This window comes from Sciurus vulgaris (assembly GCF_902686455.1).
Source record: "Sciurus vulgaris genome assembly, chromosome: 4".
Classification (NCBI taxonomy): domain Eukaryota; kingdom Metazoa; phylum Chordata; class Mammalia; order Rodentia; family Sciuridae; genus Sciurus; species Sciurus vulgaris.
This window is the reverse complement of record NC_136464.1, coordinates 59,362,884-59,390,636: the sequence shown is the minus strand read 5'-3', so window position 1 is coordinate 59,390,636 and position 27,753 is coordinate 59,362,884. Positions and strand designations below refer to the sequence as shown.

Here is a 27,753-nt window from a genome sequence, read left to right as displayed (position 1 = left end):
CATCTTTATCCAGGAGGGATATGTTCCAAGACACCCAGTAATGCCTGAAACTTGGATAGTATGAAACTCTCTAATTTAATGCCTTTCCATCTTAACTAAGCCCTTGTCGTGCATGGTGGCCAAAAATTTTGCAGTTTGAAGTGTAACAGTAAACCAGCACAAATTTCTTTTCCATTCTTCATAATTTTACAGATTCAGTCTTACTATATAGCTCTTGGCAACCTCAGCATGTGATTTCTTTTCTCTCCAAAGTAGAGAATTTTCACCTTTTAACTTAAAGGAAGCACTTTACAACTTCTCTTTGGTATATTTGAATTGCAAAAAACTAGCATCACTATTTTTGTATTTGGGGGTCATTATTAAGTAAAATAGGGTTACTTATAACCAAGTACTGCAATGCTATGACAGTCAATCTGAATACCTAGACAAATATAAGTGAATAATAGGCTGGTAGAGTACACACCTGAACAAAGGAATGAATCGTGTCTTAGGCAGAACAAAGCAGGATGTTGTGAGATTTCATCATGCTACTCATAATGTTGCACAATTTAAGACTTGATAATTGTTCATTTATGGAGTTTTCCATTTAATATTTTCAGGCAATGGTTGACCATAAGTAACTAAAACCATGAAAATTGAAACCGCAGATAAAAGGAGACTACTATGCTGTAATTTCTTCATTAGGCAAATAGGTTAAAAACAAATATGTAACTTAAACTTTAAAGTACAAATAAAAACCCTCAAAATAATTTAAAAAGTTCTATCCCATAATCTATACTTCCTATCAACAAGCAGTACCACACTTGGAAAATCAGCCACAGGTCAGCTGTTGATGCTGTGTGGATGCAGCTACAGATCATTACCTACTTAATTGTGTATATATCTAATAGGCTCATACAGTTCTTTTGGAACAAAGGTTTTATAATGGAGTAGATGATAAATACTGAACTATGATACTACCAGATGCTATAATAATATGAAAGCATTTATATAGAGAATATTAGCATGCATTAACACTGCATGCTACAGTCAAAAATATTTTTAAATTAGGTCCATAAAAATACAGTTAAAAAAAAAGAATGAAATGTACATTAGAGGTTAATATCATGGCATGCTAAAATTCTACAAGTGATGCTAAAAATGTTGAACTAACTATATTTTATTTGGTCAATGAATACATATATCAGTTGACCATAGGAAAAAAAAAACCATTTATACTATAAAATTCCAAAATATCCTATCGAAATTGTAATGTTGACTCTGCAAAATATTATTTAGATGAACTTATATTTTTTGGTTGTTTGAAATGAATGTAAAACTATACATAAATGATACCCTTTTAAATTACTAAACAAAACTTAGAGCAAACTGGCAATACCACTCCATCTTCTCATGACATTTGCCCTCACTAGAAGTATTTCAGCATAAGTATTTCTACTGCTCTCCCATTTAGAGCATGAGATACAGTATAAAAGCTGATTAGCTTCCTCCTAACTAACCAATTAGAAACTGCCTGAATATAGTATTTTAAGAGCAAAACTGAGCATAGCTTTAAAAAAATAAAGGAACAAACTGAACTTCTCATTACATATTAAATTAGCTCTCAGGCAATTAGGCCTTAACCAAGAAACAGCATAACATCTACAGAAGGCTGTATGACTGGTGTGCTCCAGTGTCAGAACTCTGGCCTCATTTAAGCAGCCTCAAAAATTCCTTTGAATTTTAGCCAATAGCACCCCAGGCACTCTCCCAGCACCAGTGTTAACACAGAAAGCTGTAGCGGTAGCAATAATATTTTCATCTGTAACAATCATTGTGATGTTTTCTGATTATGTATGTAAATATAGAGGTGCATAGCCTGGATACATAAGTTTATTATAACTATGTTTGAGATTTCATTAGTTATATAGTAAATATGTGACTAAGTTTTATTTTCTGAAACAAACACTACTGAGTCAATACCAGATGGCCCCATGATCAGTTTGGCCAAGTCACAGTAGACACTTCAGAGCTAAAGTACTACATTCTTACTCTTTGGCATCATAAGCCTTAGACTCAGTAGTTTTCTCATTTGATCCATTCTCTTTCACTTGTGGCAAGGCAATATGCAAAAAACAATTTCAAAACTGCTAAAATATGTGATGTACAAGAATATAATATGTTTAGAAACCCCGCACATGAAAAAGGAACTTCAGAATAAACTATAATTGAAAAGATAAAAGTGACAGATCTTTAACTACATAGGAAAAAAATGAAGATTCAAATAAATGAAACCAGAAATGAAAGAGGAGACAATAGAACTGATACAACGCAAATACAAAAAAATCATAAGACTATAATGACCAGTTAATTATATGCCAATAAATTGGACAATCTAGAATAAATGGATAAATTCCTAGATAGATAAAATCTACCAAGATTGGATAAGAAGAAAACAAAAAATCTGAAGAGACCAATAAGTATGAAGATAGAATCAGTAATAAAAAGTCTTTCATTAAAGAGCCTAGGATCTGATGGATTCACTGTTGAATTCTAAAAAAAAACATTTAAAGAAGAACTAATATAAATTCTTCTCAAAACTCTTCCAAAAAATTGAAAGAGGAACTACTTCCAAACTTGTTTCACAAAGCCAGCATTACCCTGATACTAAAGCTAGAAAATAACACACACAAAAAAAAAAAAAAATTACAGGACAATATCCTTGATAAACATAAATGTAAAACTCCTCAACAAAACACTAACAAAATGAATTCAACAGCACATTAAAAGATCATTTACCATGATCAAGTGGAATTCATCCCTGGGATAAAAGGATGTTTTAACATATACAAATCAATAGATGAGATATACCATATTAACAGAATGACACACAAAATCATATGAACATATCAATAGATGCAGAAAAAGCACCTAACAAAATTCAACATCATTTTATGATTAAAATTTCTAATTTCTAAAATTAGATACAAAGGAATATATTTCAATACACTCAAGGCCATATAACAGAAACCCACAGTTAACATTTTACCCTGCAGTAAAAAATTGAAAGCTTTTCCTTAAGATCAGGAATAAAACAAGATGTTCACTCTTATCACTTCTATCAACACTGTTCTGGAAGTTCTAGCTAGAGCAATTGGGTAAGAAAAGAAATAAGTCATCCAAATCAGAAAGGAAGAAATTAAATTGTCTCTGGATATGACATGTTCTTATAGATGGAAAATGTTGAAGATATTACCAAAACACTTTTAAAACTAAGACATGAGTTCAGTAAAACAGAACACAAAATTGATATGCAAAAATCAGTAGTACTGCTATAAACTAATAATGAACTATCTCAAACAGAAATCAAAACAGGAAATCAAGAAAACAATCTCATTTATAATAATTAAGAAAACATAAAATATTTAGGAATAAATGTAATTAGGGATGTAAAAGCTGTATACACTGGAAACTAACAATCACTGATTAAAAAAATTGAAAAAGACACAAATAAATGAATAGATAATCCATGTTTATGGATCAGAAGAATCAATACTTTCAAATGTCCATACTACCTAAAGACAATCTAGAGTTAATGAAATACCTATTCCAATGGCAAAATTCCCAAAATGTCAATGTCATTTTTCAAAGAAATAGAAAAAAAATCCTAAAGTTCATAAGGAACTACAAAACACTCCAAACAGCTTAAGGAATCTTGAGAATCTTAAACAAGACTAAAGCTGGAAGCATTACACTTTCTTATTTCAAATTATATTATAAAGCTACAGTAACCAAAATACCATGAAACTGGCATAAAAAAAAACATACAACATGAACCAAGGGACCACAAGAGAAAACCCAGAACTATATCTACATATATATATATCATTAAATAATCTTCAACAAAGGTACCAAGAATCTACAATGAAGAAAGGATAGTTTCTTCAATAAATGGGACTGAGAAAACTGGATACCCATATGTAAAAAATAAAGAGAAAGAAACAAGAAAAGAACATAAAAAAAAATTCTGTTCTTATATTATATACAAAAATCATCTGAAAATGAATTAAAAGTTTAAACATGAGATCCGAAACCATAAAACTTCTATATGAAAACCTAGGGGAAAATCTCCATGACATTGTTATTGGCAATTATTTTTTGATATGATAATAGGCAATAAAAATAAAAATAAATTGAGACTACACTAAACCCAGAAGTTTCTCTACAGCAAAGAAAACAACTAAATAAAAAAAGCAACCCCACAGAATGGGAGAAAATATTTGCATACCATCTTATCTGATAAGGGGTTGATATTCAAAATATATGAGGAATTCATGCAAGTCAATATCAAAACAACCAAATAAGCCAGTTAAAAATGGGCAAAGATCCAAAATAGACATTTTTCCAAGGAAGACATACACTTGGCTAAGAGGTATTATGAAAGGTGCATGACATTATCAATTATGAGGGAAATTTTTAAAAACACACAAGACATTACCTTACATCTGTAGGAATAGCTACTACCAAAAGTTCAAAAGATAACAAAGGTTAGTAAGGGTGAGCAGAAAAGGGACTCCTTATACGTGGTGGTGGGAATGTAAATTGATATGGTCATTATGAGAAACAGTACGTGGGTTTCTCAAAAAAATTAAAATAAGGGTTTGGGGCATAGTTCAGTTGTAGAGCACTTGCCTGGCATACATGAGGTCTTGGATTCAATCCCCAGCACTGCAAATAATAATAATAATAATAATAATAATAATAATAATAATAATAATAGAAATAAAACTGCTATATGATCTAGCAATTCCCTTCTGGGTTTATATCCAAAGGAAATGAAATCAGTATTTGGAAGAGATATCTTCACTCCCATCTTCACTGTAACACTATTCACAATAGCCTAGACATAGAAACAGTTTAGTGTCCACTGAGAGACAAATGGATTTTAAAACTATGGTCAACTGGTGCTCGCTTCAGCAGTACACATACTAAAATTGGAACAATAAGATGTCCCCTACACAAGGATGACATGCAAATTTGCAAAGCTTTCCATATTTTTTAACTAATTGCTGATTGTCAAACAAAGTTGTAAAATTATAAAAAAAATTAAATGTTGTATGTATAATAGAATATCATTTGACCTTTAAAAAGAATGAAATCTTGCCATTTGTGATAACATGGATGAACCTAGAAGATATTATTCTAAGTTAAACAAGCCAGACATAGACTTCAAAATAATGCATGACTTCCCTTATATGTGCAATATAAAAATACAGAACTCATGGAACACATGGAACAGAGAGTAGAACAGTGCTTGCCCAGGTTTGAGAGGTGAGGAAAATTGGAGATGTGGTGCAGGGATACAAACTTTCATTTATAAGATGAATGAGTTCTAGCAATCTAAAGTATAGCATAGTGACTATAATTAATTTAATATATACTTGAAAATTGTTAAGAGATCTTACATATTGTTATTACAAAAAAAAACTGTGGGTTAATGAATATGTTAATTAGCTTAAATGGTAATCATTTCAATATATGTATACACATATATACACAAATATATCAAAATATCACATTATACACATTGAATAAAATAATTTTATTTATCAATTATCCTTCAATAAAGATGAAAAATAAGCTATAAAATTTGTGATAAAGAATGGTACTATAATTTGAATTTGGTTTTACCCTCAAGTGTTCATGTATTAGAGGCCTGTTCCCAAGTGCAATGTGAGAGGTAGAAACTTTAAGAGATGGGGACTGGGGCTTAGATCACTGGGGCTCTACCCTTGAAACACTACAAAACAGAATTAACTCTTTGAGAACAGTAGTATTTCTTCTCAATACCATTTTTTATCAACAATTAGGGACTTAGTTATGTCTATATAAGACATGCACAAATGAGCACAATATGGATGCTAATGTTCCTGCTTTTTACCACCTCTGAAATGCTATCAACCTTGTAAATTTTAAAACAACCTATAACAAAGCATTAACTATTTCAATAAACATCCCCCACTATAAGCTGCCCACAAGGCAAACTATTATACAGCAAACAACCTTGTAAAAATTAATAACTCTTTTCTGGAACAAGAAAACCAACTAGTATACTTGATTCAACAGTTTTCTACCCAAGTGCCACCAAGAAACTGAACTCTAGAGACAACAGATGGAACAGAATAAAAAAACTGAAGACTTAAAATATGCCTCTATAATGTTTTTACTTTACTAATTTAATGCAAGACAGCTACTTGTCATGACTGTTAATATTCATAGTGGAAATCAAATATTGGAAGTAGAACAAATGTTTAATAATGCATCATTTTGATCATTCATTTTAAAATAAAAGGCAAGGTTGTTACGTAAAAATCCATAAGCTTTCTTTCTTCAGACTTTAACTATAGAAAAAGCAATCATCTATAAAGATCTGCAGTTTATGAAGTGGTGAAAATGGTCTGATGACTATTGCAATAAGTAGGAAATGTGAATATTAATTCAGGATCTGCTACTCACTCAGAATAACCTTAACTGATGTATCAAACCTTCTCTCTCTTCATATTACAAAACTGAAAAATAAATGCAATCATCTTTTACCCCCTTTGGAACAAACAACTCTGTCTGATCAAATAAAAATAGAATTGCATATGTGGTGAATAGAATAAAACATGTCTGAGTTTATTTGAACTTTGGTGTAGCACACTGCTTCATAATTCAACAGTTTTAATACCTGTGCAATGAATTTTTAAATGATGTCTGAAATGCTTTGAAATATTCAGAAACAGATTTTAAAGCAGCATAATCATTTTACTTGAGTAAATAAGAAACATAATACCATTCTAACACATGAATACTTTAGCAGTCTTTGGTTCACTTACTCTTAAAAGGAATAATTGAATCAAAACTCTTTCAAGAGAGTTGGATTAATTACAGAGCAAGGAAGGGAAGGATCTTCTCCCAATTGAGCAATTAACATATTTCATCTAACACAGGCCACTGATGTGAATCTACGGTTATACAGTCATTGTTCTAGAAGCTTAGCATCTCCCCTTAGTGCTCATTTAGTCCAGCTCCCAATTATACTTCTCCTTCAATTTCACCTAATTAACTCCAAATGCATATGTTTCTTATTTTGAAAGGTCTTAAGTAAAATACATTTACAATCTCCATTTTAATGTTAATCCCAGTGGGAAATTAGTTCTACCTTACATTGTCCTTGAAGAAGAGAAACTCCCAGGGCAATATCCTTGCATATCCCCTTATCCTACCTGATGCATGACATCTTCCTTGCTATAAAACATACTTGGTGGAAGATTACTACTGGAATTTATCAATTTCTTCTTCTCTGTATGCTGCTATACATCAACACCAGGCCTAGTACTGTGCAATTTTATTTTACTAAGCACTGTTTTCACAGGATTTTACATTGTTGTCTTGTATTCTCAGAGTTCTTGAGTTCTGGGGTAAGCTTAAAATTGTTTTCTATGTGGTCAGGTATTATCCATCTGGAATTTTCTATTTCTTTTTTTAATTTTAAATATTTAATTAACAAATATTGAATATACCCAAGGAATATAAAATGATTTGATATATAAATCTATACAATATCTATCATATATGTCAATTACTATAATCAAATTAATATATCCATCCCCATCCACACTGTCCATTAGATTCCCCAGAACTTAATCATCTTATAACTGAAAGTCTGTACTCTTTAACAAACATTTCCCACTTTCCTATCCCCCAACTCCTGGGTACCACCCCTTCTACTCTCTGCTTCTGTGAGTTTGACTTTTTTTGGGATTCTATACATAAGTGAAATCAGCAATCTTTGTCTTTCTCAGTCTGGCTTATTTCTTTTTTGTGGGGAGGGGTGGTCCTGGGCATTGAACTCAGGGGCACTGGACACTGAGCCAACCCTATTTTGTATTTTATTTAGAGACAGGGTCTCAGTGAGTTGCATAGCACTTCACTTTTACGGAAGCTGGCTTTGAACTTGTGATCCTCCTGCCTCAGCCTCCCGAGGCACTGGGATTACAGCCATGTGCCATGGTGCCCGGTTGTCTACCTTATATCACTTAGTATAATATTCTCTAGACTCATCCATATTATCACAAACAGAAGTATTCCCTTCTTTTTTGAGGCTGACTAGAAATATTCCATTGTGTGTATATATATCACATTTTTTATCTATTCATCTAAACACTTAATTTGTTTCCACATCTTAGCTATTGTGAATAGTGTTGCAATTAATATGGGAGCACAGTTATCTCTTCAAGATACTGATTTCATTTCCTTTGGATATATGCCCAGAAGTGGGATTGCTAGATCATATGGTAATTCTATTATTAATTTTTTCATACTGTTTTCCATATTGCCTATACCAATTTACACTACCACCAACAGTGTAAAAAGATTCCCTTTTCTCCCTATCATCAGCTTCTCTTGTCTCTTCTTTCACACCTGCTAAGATGGCTATAATGAGAAAAAAAGAAGCACAATTTTGTTTTCCAATTTAAGGATACTGACCTGCAGTCATTTTCACTAAGTAAGTTGCATATAATTTATTTCTACTTTACTCCATTGTTGTCTTTATTTTAAATTCAATTCCTACTGTACAAGGTATTAAAGACCCTTCTGGTCTTGGAATTACCTAAAAGGGGTAACACCTACCCAGCCTAGTAAAAGAAAAAAAAGCAGTTGTTCATTCCTGCACATCATCACTACAGAAAAGATCAAATTGTGCTGAACAATACCATCTGGAAATACAAAGGAAGTCTAGATACATAGGATGTAATTATTACAAGTTGGACTTCAGCCAGAATATTGGGTCTAAGACCCTATTTCCCCTGTGGATTGCCATGGTACAAGAAATTGAGCCCTTAATTTCACTGTCCATCAAGAGATGTTTCCATAGATACTTACTAGAACCAAATGTTACAACTCCCTCCTTGAGGCATACCATGTTCTTTCTGTAACAGATCACCAGCTACTAAGACTATAGATATTCAAAAACATTTAGGCCTATATGTTTAGAACATTACTCTACCCTACATATAGTACAAAATTATATAAACTAGAGGAAATATCCTTATAGAAATTATACACTATTTTTAAAAAAACAACATTATGATAGCTACTAATACTAACCACATTAGGTGCCATGCTAAACCCTTTGTACACTTTAAAGAATTTACTTTATACTTGGTATAAAATTTTTTCCAAAACATCCTATAAATTAGGAGTTATTTTCTTTGTGTTTTAAATGAAGAAACTTGAGTGCCCAAGGAAGTACAAATAGTCCAACTAGGTTTAGCTAACTACGAAACCCACATTCTAACTTTTGCACTACATGGATTCTGTGAGGGTATCATCAATCAGATATCAAACTGTATGAAACAGATAAAAGCTAAGACTGGCAAAAAAAAAAAAAATGAAAAGTTTACATATTAACTAGAAGTCATAGGGTGTGGTGTCAGGAGGGAGAAAGACTTCAATTTAAAGGAAAAACAGTAGTTAAATAAACAAATAGAAAGGGACTGTGTACTCTTAATACCAAGTTATATGAAGCTGATTCAAAGATCAAAAGGCAAAAATAACAGGCCATGATCAGGGAGACAAGAATCAACCACATGTGATATGTTTGAATATGGGTGTGTACCTGAAGCATATTATTTTAATTTTCAAATACTGTGTAAAATGTGCTTCAGTCTATGTAATGTTCAACTCAATGTGTCAACTTTAATTTATATTAAAGAACTTCAGAAACCTCTGGAAATGGAAAGTGTTTTATAATATTATTATAAGTATTAAGGGTAGAAGATGAAAGAAAGAATTAAATCAGAGTCTAGATTATCATATCTTATTTTATTTTACTCTACAGAACCAAAGCCCCCAAGAAAAATCTCTTGATTTATAACTTTTTGAATTAATACATAGGTCTGGGATCTCTATAATAGTTAGAGATTGCTATTTCCATTCCTTTGTAACACCAAGCAGAGGATAAAACCAAACAGTCCAAGCAGATAAACTCCAAGATTGTATTCTCAGGTAGTGAGAACTTTTTAAAGAGCTTCCAGATTTTCAGGTTAATCCTGCTTTGTCATTCATCTCTTTCAGGCTAACTCCTCTCTGGATACCTATCTACCACCTCATCTATCACCTTTTCCAAGCAAAGCTATTTTGAAAATTTAGTCTTTTTGAAAGTAAGAAACTATAGAGATGCTTGTGCTCTGACCCAAGGAATAGCTTAAGTTCATGCCTAGAAGAGAAAACACAATAACTTTTCAAAAAAAAAAAAAAAAAAAGAGGAGGTTTAAAAAAATGGAACGAAGTACTCCAAGGGTCTGTCTGGTGCTGGAAAAGAAATGCTTCTAAAAGGTGCTGAGTTACATAGCTCAGTGGTAGAGTACTTGCCTCACATGCATGAGGCTCTGGGTTAAATCCCCAGCACTGCAAAAAAAAAAAAAAAAAAAAATCATATATCTATATTTCAGAGCTAAGGTAACACTGGCATTTTCTGTTTCCTTTTTTTCTTTTTTAATTTTTTGTTGTTGTTGTAGATGGATACAACATCTTTATTTATTCATTTATTTTTATGTGGTGCTGAGGATCAAACCCAGTACATCATATGTGTGAGGCAAGCACTCTACCACTGAGCTACCGCCCCTACTTTCTGTTCCTTGAAAGAAGTAAGTAGACGAATTAAATATGTTAGGAAAAAACCTAAAATAAAACAATGCAGTCTTTGGCATATAGAAATCTGAGAGCTAACACCCTTCTGAATTTTAAAAGTGAAACAAAACACATTTGATTTTAATTGCCTATAATCCAAGGACTAAAGTTTTGGCTGCTTCTTCATTCCTAGGAATACCACCACAAATAATATTTATTATTTGCCATGAGTCAGATATGTGAGCCTAGAGAGGATATAGCACTGAAGATCATGAGTCCAACAAGTCTCTGTCCTTATGCAGCTTACATTCTGCCACAACATAGAATGGTAAATATAATCAGACTGGAGAATAACACATGACTAATTCCTGGTACAAAGAATCTGCCTTATAACAAAGAAACTTTCTTGTTGAATTAGCAATTTTACAGAGACCTATATCTTTCCCAGTAGTAGAAAAACAATTTCTGCTATGTGTTTAATAGGTTTTTAAAGTTTTAAAGGAATTGAATGGAAGAGAAAAGACAATTTCCAGTAAGTCAAAGAAGAGTTGATGTTCTGACTTTTTGAACACTAAGATACATGACACTCCGGGTTTGAGTCAGATTGTATAGTTTTGACATGCCTTATTAACTCTAGGACATTAAGAGAGTTACTTAACTCTATCAACAGTTTTCTCATCTGTAAAATGTTTCTAATAAAACTAATTCCACTGTATCGTTAAAAGTATTTAGTGACCTAATTAATGTTTTAGTCCTACTATGTGGCATATAGTTGTCATTTAATAAAAAGCAATATGATTTATATATGTGTGTGTATAAACACTACACATGCCCCTCTTTCCTCATGCACATGCAGTGTACCTATGCAGCCTCAATGCCATTCGAAGTATCCACCTTTTTCCAAATTCACAATTAGCTAATGTAAGAATCTAATCATTGAAAATATATTAAAGAGAAAGGATAAGAGAAGAGGACAGTAACTACTGCCTGCCAACTTAAATACCCCTTGGTGGTAAAATATAATCTTGGAAACAAAACTATTAAAAATTGCATAGGCCAGAGTAGTGAGTCACAGTGTGAATTTTAAGCAGCAGCATCTGGGAACTTACTGCAGTAGCTCTCAGTAATTGTGACTACTTCTACTATGTGTGTTAATACCTGGGCCAGCATTAATTTCTTTAAAAAATATAATGAATTAATATTGTATCATTTTTCACATAAATTGAAGTATGTTTAGAGATAATTCATTTACCCTGGGGCATTCCATAAAACAAATGTAACACCTAGGAAATGATGAAAGGAAGGTTAAATGTCCACATAATATTTGTGATAGAACAAAAACCTAATGCACAATTCTTCTCTCAGGCTAATATTTCTAAACTACATGAGGTTGACTTAATGAGGTTTAACAAAATATAAGAAGTTCTGCTTTGAAAACCCCAATCCAAAAGATCCAACACTTGTGAATTAGGCAATGGCAAGAATGCCACACCCTTTGCCACACTAACAGGAAAGAGTCTTACGTGAAAGATTCAGTGACTGACCATTAAAGTCAGTTATTTAGTCATTTTTCTAGATGCCATCTATCATTGAGCACATTCCCAAATTTCATGCAATCTAATTTAAACTTCTCACTGCCTGCTCTGATTAGAATAAACATTTGACCAAAGTAAAAGCTTGACGATCCTGACACCTAGTGGCTGTAAAGAAACTCAAGAAGATCCAGCATGGGAAGAGTGGTTATCTACTGTGACAATATCTTCAAAACCCACAGAAAGTAATCATTGTGAAGATTAGTTTTATAAAATATCAATCTCAAAGAAACCCTGTAGTTTATTTTTGTTCTAGATTTATCTTGAGATCTACACAAGGAGGCAAAAAGACATGCATTTGTTAAGTATATTTTCCACATTTAGCAAATTTTAACTTATCTTCAAAGATTAAAAAAGAAAATTAGAAGTCAATTCATATTTTGGCAGATTCGTGACTCTTTTCCTTAACTTATGTACACCCACAGCTTTTCCTACTCTGAGTGATTTTTCTTTTCAGGTATCCTGTGGCAATTATAAATGCCACTTGGCCAAGCCAACATATGCCACTGAGGCATCATTAGTCAAAGGGTAGCTAGACCTTCACAAACCAGAAGGAATTTTCTTTAAAGAGGTACAAACACATGTGGAAATTCCTAAAGTACACATCTAAAAATAAGGACCACACTGAACACTGTAGGAAGTTGTATGAATATGGCAGATCAGATCAGCACAAGCTATTTCTACCCTAAGAATTAGAAGGTATATCTCCCCAGACCTGCCTGCACTTCTGACAGGCATGATAGTAGGAAGCCTAAAGTGTTCAGCCCCTCCACCAAGAAGGGCATTGACTCCTACCTGCTGACGTTTGAAAGCTAAATAATCCAGATTTTCCAGCTCCTTCCCAAGCTTCTGGTAGGTTTTCTGAAGGTCAGATTTGTTGGAAACATTTTTAATACACTCAAGTGTTCTTTGAAACTGAAAATGAAAACAAAAGCACATCATTAAGATGACAGAAGATTTGTCTCAATTTCCCAGATAGCAACACAGAAAGTCAATAATGAGCCTCAGTTTCTCCTATCCATAATGTACAGATAACAAATGCTAGATAATTATCTTTTGAAAAAATAATTAGGTACAATTATAGAGTTAGAAACAGCATTCTAAGTACAACCAGTGTTATTGCATGAATGAGAAGCCTGTTTAGTCCCCACTCCAACAAAAATAGCATGTTTCATTTAAAAAAAGAATCCATGTTTTAGGATCCATTGCTGTTGTTTTAAAGAAAAACATCATAATGAATGTATAATTCCAACTCTTAATGAGGAAGCATTAAAAGAGCTTTAGCATTCCAATTATGGAAAAAAATTCATAAACGGTAGCTGTATCATTACCTTTTGTACCTGTATCATTATCATTTTGCTGTAATAGAATGAGACCTGAGTTGCGTCTATAGAAAATCTAAGGAGAATAGGTCATCCAGCAAACTTCAGAAAAAAAAGATCTTTCGGAGACTGTATTTTGAGAAGGAAAACTAATATTTTGATGATCAAAGTATATGTGACATGTTCAGCAAACATTTATTCATTTCTACTCTATAACACATGAGTTATGAAATCAGTTCTGCTGAATCAGAATGCTCTTGTTAATTTTTAAATCAGACACTCGATAAATACAAAGGTGACAAATTACATAGATCACAGAATACTGTCTGCTACTAATAATTAATTAAGCAAAGGGAACTCACAAGAAATTGAATTCCTGGTTTATTTCAGTAAATTAGAACATACTTTGTAGGGTTAATGATTGAAAATGTCAAGTAATGTAATTTAAAAGATGTTTGGATTTGCTTTCTTTTTATGTCATTTATTTCCCATGCTTTCACATGGGACTTCCACAGATAGAGACTTTACCATCTTAAACACACCAAAATTCCACTGTGACTATGATGCTATAAGACAGGCTAATGAAATTTTATAGAATATATTTTAATTTCCAGGAAAACAAATTGACCCTTACTATATCTAACAATGGAATAAGCCATATTAGAATGGCATTCTATGAAATTAAAACTTCAATTTTACAAAAGCAACATGTTCATCTCAATCCAAGATGACAGAGGAAAAGGAAATAGAAAATAACAGTACTAACCCAAGCCTTGCAGCAGGACAGCAAATTATAATCAATAAATAATCATTTAGAACCTACTATGCTCAAGGCATTGTGGATATAAAATGGATTTCCTGCCCTAAAGGATTTTACAGATTATGTGAGAAACTAGACATGAAACCTAGAAATGGGAAGGACACTGACATTTATTGAATGTCTGCTTAGCCCCAGGTAGTTTATGCTTTCCACATTACTCCTTACAAGAATGACCAGAGTTCCATTTACAAATGAGTAAACTGGGACTCAGAAAGTTCAATTGAACGAGGGTTTTACTACAATGTCTATGCTTTTTCTACCCTACCATTAACTCTAGCACAAGGCAAAGTAGTAACGACAGTACAAAACGGAGATAAAAGTAACAAGCAGTGAAAATTCAAAAAAACCCAGTGATCCTGACTGAGGGTCAGAGACCACATAGAAGACATCAGGAAATTTGAATTGGACCACAAAAAAAGAAGACTTTTCAGAGTCAGAAAAAGTCTACCCAGAGTCTACCTATCAGTTTCAACATAGGCAAAACCTGCTCATTTTCCCTCTCTTTGTCACATTACAAGCAAGGTCTTTTCAAAATAATTTATTGAATTTTATATTAAATATTTATAATGTTGTATGATCTTTTCTATGCTTTGCTCATTTCTTGGCCTCTTCTATGTTCAAATAAAAGTAATTCCATATCTAAGATTTTAAAGAATTTAAGTAATTTTATCTTTTAATTAATACAAGCTAATCCATTTACCAACTAATCCATTTAATTCTAAAACATTCTTTATCCCTTGCACTTTCTCTAAGAAATTTTAGCTCTACTTCTTAAATATTTTTTCTTCACATTTATCTCTTTGAACTTTACATAACTCCAAATGGGAACTTTAAAGGAAATATACTTGTAAGAGTTCAAAATAAGAAACACACACACACACACACACACACACACACACACAAAATACTTTCAGGTAATTTACCCATGATCAAAGAAAAAAAGGGAGAAAATCCAGTAATGATACATCATCAAGAGTATTTTAACTAAAGGTTGGAGTTTGCATAATGGAGAGATTTTAGCTTGAACTGAATATCAGGATTTATAGCTTTCATTTATTGATACCAAAAAGCTCAAAAACTACTATGATTCATTCATTTAAGTAGATTGCTTTAAATTAAAATAACAAATAATCGACAAGGAGAGATCATACAAAATCTGCACTATAACTCTAAGTTTATTCCTACTAAACACACCCCACACTAAACTACCCACATATACATTTAAAGTACTAAAGATAAAAGCAGTCATTGTCTTTTGCAGATGAAACTGAAGTATAGATGGTAAAAATAAGATTTGTTGAAACTATGCAACTCCTAAAAGAAAATATAGGGTCAACCCTCCAGCACATAGGCCCAGGCAACAACTCTAAATAGGATCCCTAAAACTCAGGAAATAATGCCAAGAGTTAATAAATGGGATGGAATCAAATAAAAAGTTTCTTCACAGCAAAGGAAACAATTAAGAATGTGACGAGGAGGGGCACAATGGCAGACTAGAGTGAAGCAGCAATTCTCCTAGCTCTGCTGCCCAGAAATCGGGCAGTGGGAATACTGCTTCTCTGAAGTTTAGAGAAAAAAATCCTGAGACTGGAGGGGCAGTCTGCCCTAACTGAACCAGAGACTGTTCAACTCATTAAACAGATCTAAAAAAAAGTTGCCCTGAGTTTATCAATCATTAGTAGACTGCCGATTCAAGAGTCATCTTGGAACTACAACTTGGCAGTGCCAACAGGAATTGAAAACTCAGATCCATGAGTTTGCAAGTAGTCAGCGTAAACCTATCTAAGCCTAGCAAAGACTTAACTGAGCCTAACAAGCACGTGGAAAATCAGAAACTTGTGTTCCCTGAGAGATGCCAGAGAGAACTTGTTGCTCCCAGAGTCTGTGAGTTCTGTGGTGTGCTAGGGCTAACAAGGCCAGTTACAGTGGGTCAAGAAGTTGGAAGAGTGGGTATGAGGGCATCCAGTTCTCAACTTGCCCAGCAGACTAGTCCCAGCAATCTCCTAGTCTTGCACCCACCAGATTCCCAGGACCCACACAGACCAGGACCAGCTAGGTCTCAGCACCAACCCAGTCCCTGGGACCCTCCCTGATCCAGCACCCACTGGGTCCCTGGGTCCCCAGTGCCTGCCAGGTCTGGCACCAGTCTGGCACCTGCCTGAGCCCTCTAGCCCCAGTCCCCCAGCCCCCTGACCCATCACTTAGCCCACCAGTCTGTCTACTAGGCCCATGGTTTTGCTGCCAGCCCACCACTTCACCAGCAGGTTGGCCTGGCCCATCCCACAGATTTGCTGCTGGCCTACAAAGCCCATCTCTCAGAACTGATCCACCAGGCCCAGGCCACCTAGGCCTGCCAGACATAACCACCCAGCTACAGTCCAGCCTGCCTGGCCCACAACTTTGCAGCCAGGCCTGCTTGACCCAGCAAACAACTACCACCCACCTGGTAGCTTTGCTGCCTGGCCCACCCATCCTGGGCCAGCTAGGCCAGCCCAACAAGCCACCATACTACCTGGCCCAGCCAGTTGCTTCACCACCCTACCTACAGCCCAGTCCACCCATACCAGTCTCCCAATAAGGGAAGTTTGGAAGTCCTAAACCCCAACCTTCGACTCAGTAAGCAGCACAATAAAAAAGTAGGACCCTTTCGAAAGCCCATCCTTCCATGCTTAGTTCATAACTCAAGAAGAAACAAAACGTACATATACTGCAAAGCTATAATAACAAAAAATGCATGGTAGTGGCACAAAAATAGACATGAAGACCAATGGAACAGACTAGAAGACAGAGTGACAAACCCACATAAATACAATTATCTTATACTAGACAAAGGCTAGCCTCTTCAACAAATGGTGCCAGGAAACCTGGAAATCCATTTGTAGGAAAAGTAGAAATCCATTTGTAGCAAAATGAAATTAGACCTGTATCTTTTACCCTGCATAAAACTCAACACAAAGTGGAGTAAGGAGCTAGGCATTAGACCAGAGACCCTGCACCTACTAGAAGAAAATGTAGGCCCAAATCTCTATCATGATGGCTTACGAACCAACTTCCTCAACAAGATCCCTAAGGCACAAGAAGTAAAATCAAGAATCAATATATGGGATTGTATCAAACTAAAAAGCTTCTTCACAGTAAAGGAAATAATGGAGAACATGAATAGAGAGCCTACAGAATGGGAAAAAAATCTTTGCCACCTGCACCTCTGATAGAGCATTAATCTCTAGGATATATATAGAACTCAAAAAAATTTAACACCAAAAAAAAAGTAAATAAATGAATAACCCAATCAATAAATGGGTTAAGGAAACAAACAGGTACTTCACAGAAGAAAAAATATGAATGGTCAAAAAATACACACACAAAAAGTGTTCAAGACCTCTAGCAATTAGAGAAATGCAAATTAAAACTACACTGAGATTCCATCTCCCTTCAGTCAGAATGTTAATTATCAAGAATACAATTAATAATAAATGAGGATGTGCAGGGAAAGATTCACTCATATATTGCTGGTAGAACCACAAATTGGTGCAACCACTCTGGAAAGCGGTATGGAGATTCCTTCAGAAAACTTGGATAGTAACCACCATTTGACTCAATTATCTCATTCCTCAGTATATACCCAAAGGATTTAAAATCAGCATACTACTGTGACGTAGCCACATCAACATTTATAGCAGCTCCAGTCACAATAGCTAGGTGCATTTCAACAGATGAATGGATAAAGAAAATGTGGTATATATACACAATGGAATATTTCTCAACCGTAAGGAAGAATGAAATTATGGCATTCACCAGTAAATGGATGGAACTGGAGATTGTCATGCTAAATTAAATAAGTCAATCTCAGAAAACCAAAAGCCAAATATTCTCTCTGATTAGTGGATACTAACACACAGTAAACCAGGGGGAGGGGGAGATGAACTTAGAAGTTCATTGGATTAAAGGGAAATGAAAGGAAGGGCAAGAGGATGGGAATAGGAAAGACAGTAGAATGAATCAGACATAACTTTCCTATGTTCATATGTGAATACATGACCAATGAAACTCCAGATCATGTACAACTGCAAGAATGGTATCCTAATTAGAATAAGTCATACTCTATGTTGTACAATATGTCAAAGTATACTCTACTATTATGTACACCTAAAAAGAAGAAATTTTTTAAAATGTGAAGATGGAACCTACAGAATGGGAGAAAAGTTTTACTAGTTACTCTTCTGACAGAGGATTAATATATGAAATGTATAAAGAACTCAAAAAAACTAACACCAAAAAACAAATAACCCAATTTTTAAATGAGCAATGAATTAAACAGAAACATCAAAATAAGAGCTACAAACAACCAACAAATATATGAAAAATATTCAACATCATTAGCAATTAGGGAAATGCAAATCAAAACTACACTGAGATTTTATCTCACAGCAGTCAAAATAGAAGTCATCAAGAATACAAAAATAAGGATCAAAGATGGCAAAGCAGAGGAAGCAAGCATCACCTAGCAGCTCCTCAGCATCAGGCCTATAGAGGAAGATGGCTTCTCTATAAGGTGACAATTAGGACTACAGATGTTAAAGATGATATCAGACATTTATCTTAACATGTATACATCTGTCACTGTCATTAGAGGGGCTGGAAAGTCATTGGAACACTTTAAGATTACAGAGTAGAAACCCTGCTTTTAAGAAATACCCACAATTGGGGCTGGTGTTGTGGCTCAGTGGTAGAGTACTCACCTAGCATGCATGAGGCCCTGGCTTCAATCCTCAGCACCACATAAAAATAAAATAAAGGTATTGTGTCTACTGACAACTAAAACAAATATTTTTTTTAAAAATAAAGAAATACTCACAAATAAGCCATTCAATAGAAAGCCTCACCCCACAATTGATCCAACAACTCCTGAGCCTAACCATTACTTCAACTCATAGAATTGGAAAGACAAAAAACCCAAACCACAAACCAGGCCTCCTGAAGAAACAATCAGAGGGGAATCTCAGGTCCCATACCTATAAATCTACTCATGTATTCAAAACAAAAATCCTACAATGAAAAAGAAAGATACACATAAGGACATGCATGTAAAAGACAAAGGGGAACTCACATCAACTGATGTGCAAGAGCAGGACCTCATAAAACATTAGAAACCAGGTAAAATCCTCCCAAGATTCACAATTCTCCAACAAAAGACCCCAAAGAAATGAAAGTGATGGGAAATCCAGAGAAACATTACAAAACACTGATTATCAAAATGTTCAATGAAGTAAAAGAAGATCAAAGGAATAAATTAAAACAGCAAATTCAGAAGATGAATGACCATTTCAATAAATAGAAATATTGAAAAGGAACACAGTAAAACTCACAGAAATGAAAGATACATTCGAATTAAAAATTCACTTGAAAGCATCACCAAGAGATTAGATTATGTGGAAAACAGAACTTTAGCACTTGAAAACAAAACCTCAGGTCTTAAAGAGAGGATACTTGAATTTGAGTATACAGAATACAATAAAAGAATAATATAACATGATCAGAATATACAAGAACTCTGAGGAAACATCAAGAGATCAAACCTAGGACAGAAGAGAACAGGGAGATACAATTAAAAGGCATTGAGAACATTTTCAATGAAACAGTCACAGAAAACTTTCCCCATATCTGAAAGGAGATAGACATCCACATACAGGACCCCATATAGAACTAACCAGAAAAGATATTCTCCAAGACACATAATCAAAATTCCTACCATAGAAAATAAGGAAAGAATATTAAGAGCTGCCAAGAGACAAACATCAGTTCACATTTAGAGGCAAACCAATAAGGCTCACTTCAGAATTCTCAACTCAGATTCTAACACCAAGGAGGGCATGGAATGAGAGATATTTCAAGCTATAAAAGAAAACAATTGCCAACTAAGACTGCTGTACCCAGCAAAAACTCTCTTTCATAATCAATTGGGAATTTAAAAACTTTCCATAACAAGGATTAACAAAAAGAATTCATGACAACCAAGCCAGTGTTACAAATACTCACAGTATCCCAAAAACAAATCCTAAAACTCCCAAATGAATGAAGAGCAATAGAAGACAAATTATCTAAATGAAAACCAAAAGAGAATTAAATACAATAAAAAAATCAAAATGGCAGCAAACCACAAGCACATATCCATAATAACACTGAATGTAAATGGTCTCAACTCCCCCAATTAAAAAATGTAGATTAAAAGAATGGATGAAAAAAAAATCCAACCCATATGCTGTTTGCAAGAGACTCATCCAATATGTAAGGACACTCACAGGTTGAAGGTAAAGGGATGGAAAAAAATATTCCACTCTAACCACTTCTATTCAGTATAGTTCTTAAAACTCTAGACAGGTAATCAGGCAACAGAAGGAAATTAAGTGGATACACATCAGAAATTTTAAAAAGAAGTCAACCCATATCTCTCACCATGCACGAAACTAAACTCAAAATGGATTAAGGACATCAGAATCAGACCAGAGACCCTGCAGATTATAGAAGAAAAAGTAGGTCCAGATCTTCAACGGATCCAGATCTTCTGGCTTAGGACCAGACTTCCTCAACAGGACTCCCATAGCACAAGAAATAAAAGCAAGAATCAATAACTGGGATAGATTCAAACTAAAAAGCTTTCTCTAACCAAAGGAAACTATCAGCAATGCAAAGAAAGAGCCTACAGAGTGGGAGAAAATCTTTGCCAATCATACTTTAGATAGAGCACTAATCTCCAGAATATATAAAGAACTCAAAAAACTCTACACCAAGAATGCAAATAATCCAATCGACAAATGGGCTAAGGAAATGAATAGACACTTCACAGAAGAAGATCTATAAGCAATCAACAAACATGTGAAAAATGTTCCACATCTCTAGCAATAAGAGAAATGCAAATCAAAACCACCCTGAGATTCCATCTCACCACAATTAGAATGGCTATTATCAAGAATACAAGCAACAACAGGTGTTGGCGAGGATGTGGGGAAAAAGGTACACTCATACATTGCTGGTGGGGCTGCAAATTAGTGCAGCCACTCTGGAAAGCAGTGTGGAGATTCCTTAGAAAACTTGGAATGGACCTGCCATTTGACCCAGCTATCCCACTCCTTGGCCTATACCCAAAGGACTTAAAATCAGCATACTACAGAGATACAGCCACATCAATGTTCATAGCTGCTCAATTCACAATAGCCAGATTGTGGAACCAACCTAGATGTCCTTCAATTGATGAATGGATAAAGAAACTGTGGTGTGTATATATATATTTATATATAAATATATATATACACACACAATGGAGTATTACTCAGCCATAAAGAATGATAAAATTATGGCATTTGCAGGCAAATGGATGAAATTGGAGAATATCATGCTAAGTGAGATAAGCCAATCTCAAAAAAACCAAAGGACGAATGATCTCACTGATAAATGGATGATGACACATAATGGGGGGTGGGAGGGGTTAGGGTTAGGGTTAGAGTTAGGGTTAGGGAGGGGGGCAAGAAAGGAGGAAGGAAGGACTATATAGAGGGAAAAGAGGGATGAGAGGGGTGGGGGGAAGGGAAAAAATAACAGAATGAATCAAACAACACTACCCTATGTAAATTTATGATTACACAAATGGTATGCCTTGACTCCATGTACAGAGAAACAACATGTATCCTATTTGTTTACAATAAAAAAAATAAAAAAATAGAAAAAGAAGTCAAAATATTACTGTTTGTTGATGACATGATCAATAGAAGACCCAAATATTCTACCAGAAGACTTCTGAAGCTGATAATTGAATTTAGCAAGGTAGCAGGATACAAGATCAACACTCATAAATCAGTAGCTTTCCTATACTCCTATAGCAATTTAGTTGAGAAATAAATAGGAAAAACTATTCCTTTCACAATAACTTGAAAAAATTAAAATTAAAAAATATCTTGGGGTGGGAAGGGAGCAAGAATGGAGGAAGGAGGGACTCTATAGAGGGATAAGAGAGGAGGAGGGATGGGGGGAAAAAATAACAGAATGGATCAAAACTATTACACTAGGTAAATGTATGATTACACAAATGGTATACCTCTACTTCATGTGCAAACAGAGAAACAAGATGTACCTCATTTGTTTACAATAAAAATGAATTTTTAAAAAATCTGGGAATTAACCTCACAAGGAAGTGAAATAGATTTACAATGAAAACTATGGAACACTAAAAAAAGAAAGAAGAGCTCAGAAAATGGAAACACCTCCGATGTTCTTGTAGAGGAAGAATTAATATTGTCAAAATGGACACCACCAAAAGAAATATACACATTCAATGAAATCCCCATCAAAATATCAATGACATTATTCACAGCTCTAGGGGAAAAAATTATATCAGTATTTTTGTATTTGCTTAGCCTAACATTGTGACCTAGAATATGGTCTACTTTGGAGAAGTTTTCATTAGCTGCTGAGAAGAAGGTGAATTCAACTGTTTTGGGGTAAAATAATCTGTAGATGCCTATTAGGTCCATTTGATATAATATCGTTTAGATTAGATATATCCTTAAATTCTTTTGGAAGAATAAGAGACCTAGAATAGCCAAAGCAATTCTAAACAAGAAAAATGACACAAGAGGGGTAACAATACCCAAACTCAAATTATACTACAGAGCTATAGTAACAAAAACAGCACGGTACTAGCATTAACGTAGACATGAAGACCAAGAGAATAAAATAGAAGACACTGAAGCAAATCCAAATATTTACAGCTATCTCATTCTTGATAAAGGTTAAAAAAATGTATGTTGGAAAAAAGACAACATTTTTAACAAATGGTGTTGGGAAATCTGCATATTCATATGTAATTCATAATGAAATTAGATTCCTATCTTTCATCCTGCACAAAAGTCAAATAAAAATGAATCAAAGACCAGGAATTAGACCAGAAACCATGCACCCAGTAGAAGAGAGAATCAGATCAACACATCCATCATATAGGTACAGGCACTGACTTTGTCAACAATACCCCTAAAACTCAAGAAGTAAAACCAAAAATCAATAAATGGGACACTATCTTCTACACAGCAAAGGAAATGATTAACAGAGAGAAGAAATAGCCTACAGAATGGGAAAAAAATCTTTGCTAGATACTCCTCTGTCAGGGAATTAATATCCAGAATATATAAAGATTCAAAAAATTTAGTGCCTAAAAAACAAATAACCCAAATAATAAGTGAGCCAAAGAAATAAATAGAACTTTTCAAAAGAAATTCAAATGGCCAACAAATATTTTTAAAAAGGCTCATCATCTCTAGCAATCAGGGAAATTCAAATAAAAACTATACTAAGAGTCTTCCAGAGGCAGCCCTGCGCACTCCGGAGGTGAGCTCCTCCCACATGGCCACCTTCTCCAGCTTCTCGGAGCAGGTCACCCAGTGAGAGCCGATCTGCACAGAACCAGCTCCAAGTCCCTGAGCCAGTGCAGTGAGCTCCCGCTTGCAGGTAGCTTCAGGGACCAGGACAGGCAGCCAGGGACTTCCCCAAGCAGCCCGGCTCCCTCCGCGGGAAGCGACTTTCAAGGCTAGCTTCTCAGAGCATACCACCCAGTGAGAGCCTTTCTACACAGAGCCAGCCACAAGTCCCTGAGCCAGTGGAGAGCTCCAACCCCGCAAGCAGCCTCTGGGACCAGGGCAGGGCAGCCAGAGACTTCTCCAGGCAGCCCTGCTCCCTCCGGCCCCAGGCTCTTTCCACAGGGCGATCCAAGATGGCAGACTAGAGGGTGACTGCATCTCCAGTCACTGCAGAACCCAGGAATCAAGAAGGGGAGGCATTGAGAGACTTGGACTAAAATAGAGGCATGGGGTGAGTCTCTCCCACCCGGTGAAGCTCGGCTGGGCAGCAGGCCTGGAGGATAGGAGTGGCTTATCAGAGTAGGGCAGGGCAGCTAGAGTCTTCCCCAGGCAGCCCTGCACACTCCGGTGGTGGGCTCCTCCCACACGGCCACCTTCTCAGAGCAGGCCTCCCAGTGAGAGCCTTTCCACATTGAGCCAGCTCCATGTCCTGGAACCAGTAGCGGGCTAGGGGCAGCTTTCCTTGGACGCACTGCATTATCAAGTTACTCCAAGACTTCAGGCTACTGAAGGCTGGGAGGTAATACACTGGAAATCTACAGGGACACTATACGACAATAGAAGAAATCTGCAATATCTCAGAGTAGCACTGATATCTGACCAATATGAGAAAAAAAGGGAAGAAAATGTCCCAAACAAACCTAGATACTATATCAATAAAACCCAATGACAGCACAGTAGAAGAAATGTAAGAAAGGGAGTTCAGAATGTACATAATCAAAACAATCAGGGAGGCGAATGAGGAGATGAAAGAGCAAATGCAGGCATTAAATGATCGCACCAATCAACAATTAAAAGAACAAACACAAAAAGCAAGAGATCATTTCAATAAAGAGTTAGATACTGAAAAAAAAAAAAAAACAGAAATCCTTGAAATGACGGAAAGAATAAACCAAGTTAAAAACTCCATAGAAAGCATAACCAATAGGATAGAACACCTGGAAGACAGAACCTCAGACATTGAAGACAAAATATTTAACCTTGAAAACAAAGTTGAACAAACAGAGAAGATGGTAAGAAATCATGAACAGAATCTACAAGAACTATGGGATATCATAAAAAGGCCAAATTTAAGAATTATTGGGATTGAGGAAGGCTTAGAGAAACAAACCAAAGGAATGAACAATCTATTCAATGAAATAATATCAGAAAATTTGCCAAATCTGAAGAATGAAATGGAAAATCAAGTTCAAGAGGCTTATAGGACTCCAAATACACAAAATTACAACAGACCCACACCAACGCACATTATTATGAAAATACCTAACATACAAAATAAAGACAGAATTTGAAAGGCCACGAGAGAAAGGAATTACATTACATTCAGGGGGAAACCAATACGGATATCAGCAGATTTTTCAATCCAGACCCTAAAACCTAGAAGGGCCTGGAACAACATATACCAAGCCCTGAAAGAAAACGGATGCCAACCAAGAATCTTATACCCAGCAAAACTTACTTTCAGATTCAACAATGAAATAAGATACTTCCCTGATAAACAAAAGCTAAAGGAATTTACAAAAAGAAAGCCAACATTACAGAACATTCTCAGCAAAATATTCCATGAGGAAGAGATGAAAAACAACAATGCAAATCAGCAAGGGGAGGAACTAGCCTAAAGGAATAGCCAAATAAAGGAGAAACCAAATCATGTCAAAACACAAAATGAGTCAAATGACTGGGAATACAAATCATATCACAATAATAACCCTGAATGTTAATGGTCTGAACTCATCAGTCAAAAGACATAGACTGGCAGATTGAATTAAAAAGAAAAATCCAACAATTTGCTGCCGGGAAGAGACTCATCTCATACAAAGAGATACCCATAGACTAAAGGTGAAAGGATGGGAAAAAACATACATTGCACACGGACACAGCAAAAAGATGGAGTATCCATCCTCATTTCAGATAATGTGGACTTCAAACCAAAACTACTCACAAGGGATAAAGAGGGGCATTACCTACTGCTTAAGGGAAGCATAAATCAGCAAGACATAACAATCATAAATATCTGAGCCCCAAACATTGGCTCATCCAGGTACATCAAACAAATCCTTTTCAATTCCAGAAATCAAACAGACCACAACACAATAATACTAGGCAATTTTAACACACCTCTCTCACCACTGGATAGATCTTCCAAACAAAAACTGAATAAAGAAACCATAGATCTCAATAACACAATCAACAATTCAGACTTAACCAACATATACAGAATATACCATCCAACAAAGAACGAATAAACTTTCTTCTCAGCAGCACATGGATTCTTCTCTAAAATAGACCATGTTTTATTCCACAAAGCTACTGTTAGCAAATACAAGAAGATAGAGATACTACCTTGTATTCTATCAGATCATAATGGATTGAAATCAGAAATAATGGCAGAATAAAAAACAGAAACTTCTCTAATATCTGGAGATTAAATAATACATTATTATATGATGAATGGATAACAGAAGACATCAGGAGGGAAATAAAAAAATTCTTAAAAGTAAACGAGAACAAAGACATATCATATCAAAATCTCTGGGACACTATGAAAGCAGTACTTAGAGGACGATTTATTTCAGGGGGCGCATTCAACAAAAGAAGTAGAAATCAACAAATAAATGACTTAACACTACAGCTCAAAGCCCTAGAAAAAGAAGAGCAGACCAACACCAAAAGTAATATAAGACAGGAAATAGTTAAAATCAGAGCCGAAATCAACGAAATTGAAACAAAAGAAACAATCGGAAAAATTAACAAAATAAATAGTTGGTTCTTCGAAAAAATAAACAAAATTGATAAACCCTTAGCCACACTAACAAAGAGAAAGAGGGAGAAAACTCAAATTACTAAAATTTGGAATGAACAAGGAAATATCACAACAGACACGAGTGAAATACAAAATATAATTAGAAGCTATTTTGAAAATCTATACTCCAACAAAACAGAAAACCTCGAAGGAGAGTGCTACTGGGGTAGACGCACTGATATTTTGGCTATGGATTTGTGAGTTGATTGACTGCATAGTCAACTTGGGCCACCGATGTGGGGTTGCTGACTGTAGGGAGGTTTCAAGATGGCGGCCTAGAGGGTGGCTGCATTTCATGTTGCTCCAGGACTCAGGATTCAAAAGAGGAGATATTGAGACACTTGGGACCAACTCAAAGCAGCCGGGTGAGTCTCTCCCATTGGGGAGGCGTCCCTGATGGGACAGTGGTCCCGGAACGCAGGAAACTTTGTGAAGTAGAGCTGCCAGTGAGACGCCCCTCCCCCCGCTGGAGCAGTGAACTCGGACAACTAGGAGCGCCGAAAAGGAGGCCGCTCGGCACAGCGCTGGGACTCGGAGCAACCACTGGGGATCCGGCGGCTGCCCAGGGGAGGAGTGGCGAGGAGAGCTGTGTGGACTCAGGACACTGGGGCCTGCCCTGAGGAGGAGGAGGAGGAGCGTGGCCACTTGGATTCGGAGGGACTGCACCAGAGCTACAGGCGGTTGCCAGAAGAGAAACTCCGCGGCGAGCTGTTTGGACTCAGAACGACGCTTCTGAACCCCGGGGCCTGCCCTGAGGACGAGGAGGAGGAAGAGGAACGCGGCCGCTTGGATTCGGGGTGACTACACCAGAGCTTCAGGCGGTTGCCAGAGGAGAGGCTGCGTGGCGGGCTGTTTGGACTCGGACCACTTCTGAACCCCGGGGCCTGCTCGGAGGAGGAGGAGAAGCGCGGCGGGTCCTTTGGACTCGCAGTGACTG

At 35.7% G+C, this 27,753-nt stretch overlaps 1 protein-coding gene across 3 annotated transcripts in view; it reads right to left on the bottom strand.

Moving 5' to 3' along the window:
* The window catches only part of CTNNA3 (catenin alpha 3), a 1,874,587-nt gene that overhangs the window by 1,634,275 nt on the left and 212,559 nt on the right, over nt 1–27,753 (bottom strand). For all 3 annotated transcript variants that reach the window (XM_079135772.1, XM_079135773.1, XM_079135774.1), the window contains exon 5: nt 13,044–13,163. In XM_079135772.1, coding sequence (XP_078991898.1) covers nt 13,044–13,163 — 120 coding nt within the window. The remainder of the gene's footprint in view (nt 1–13,043; nt 13,164–27,753) is intronic.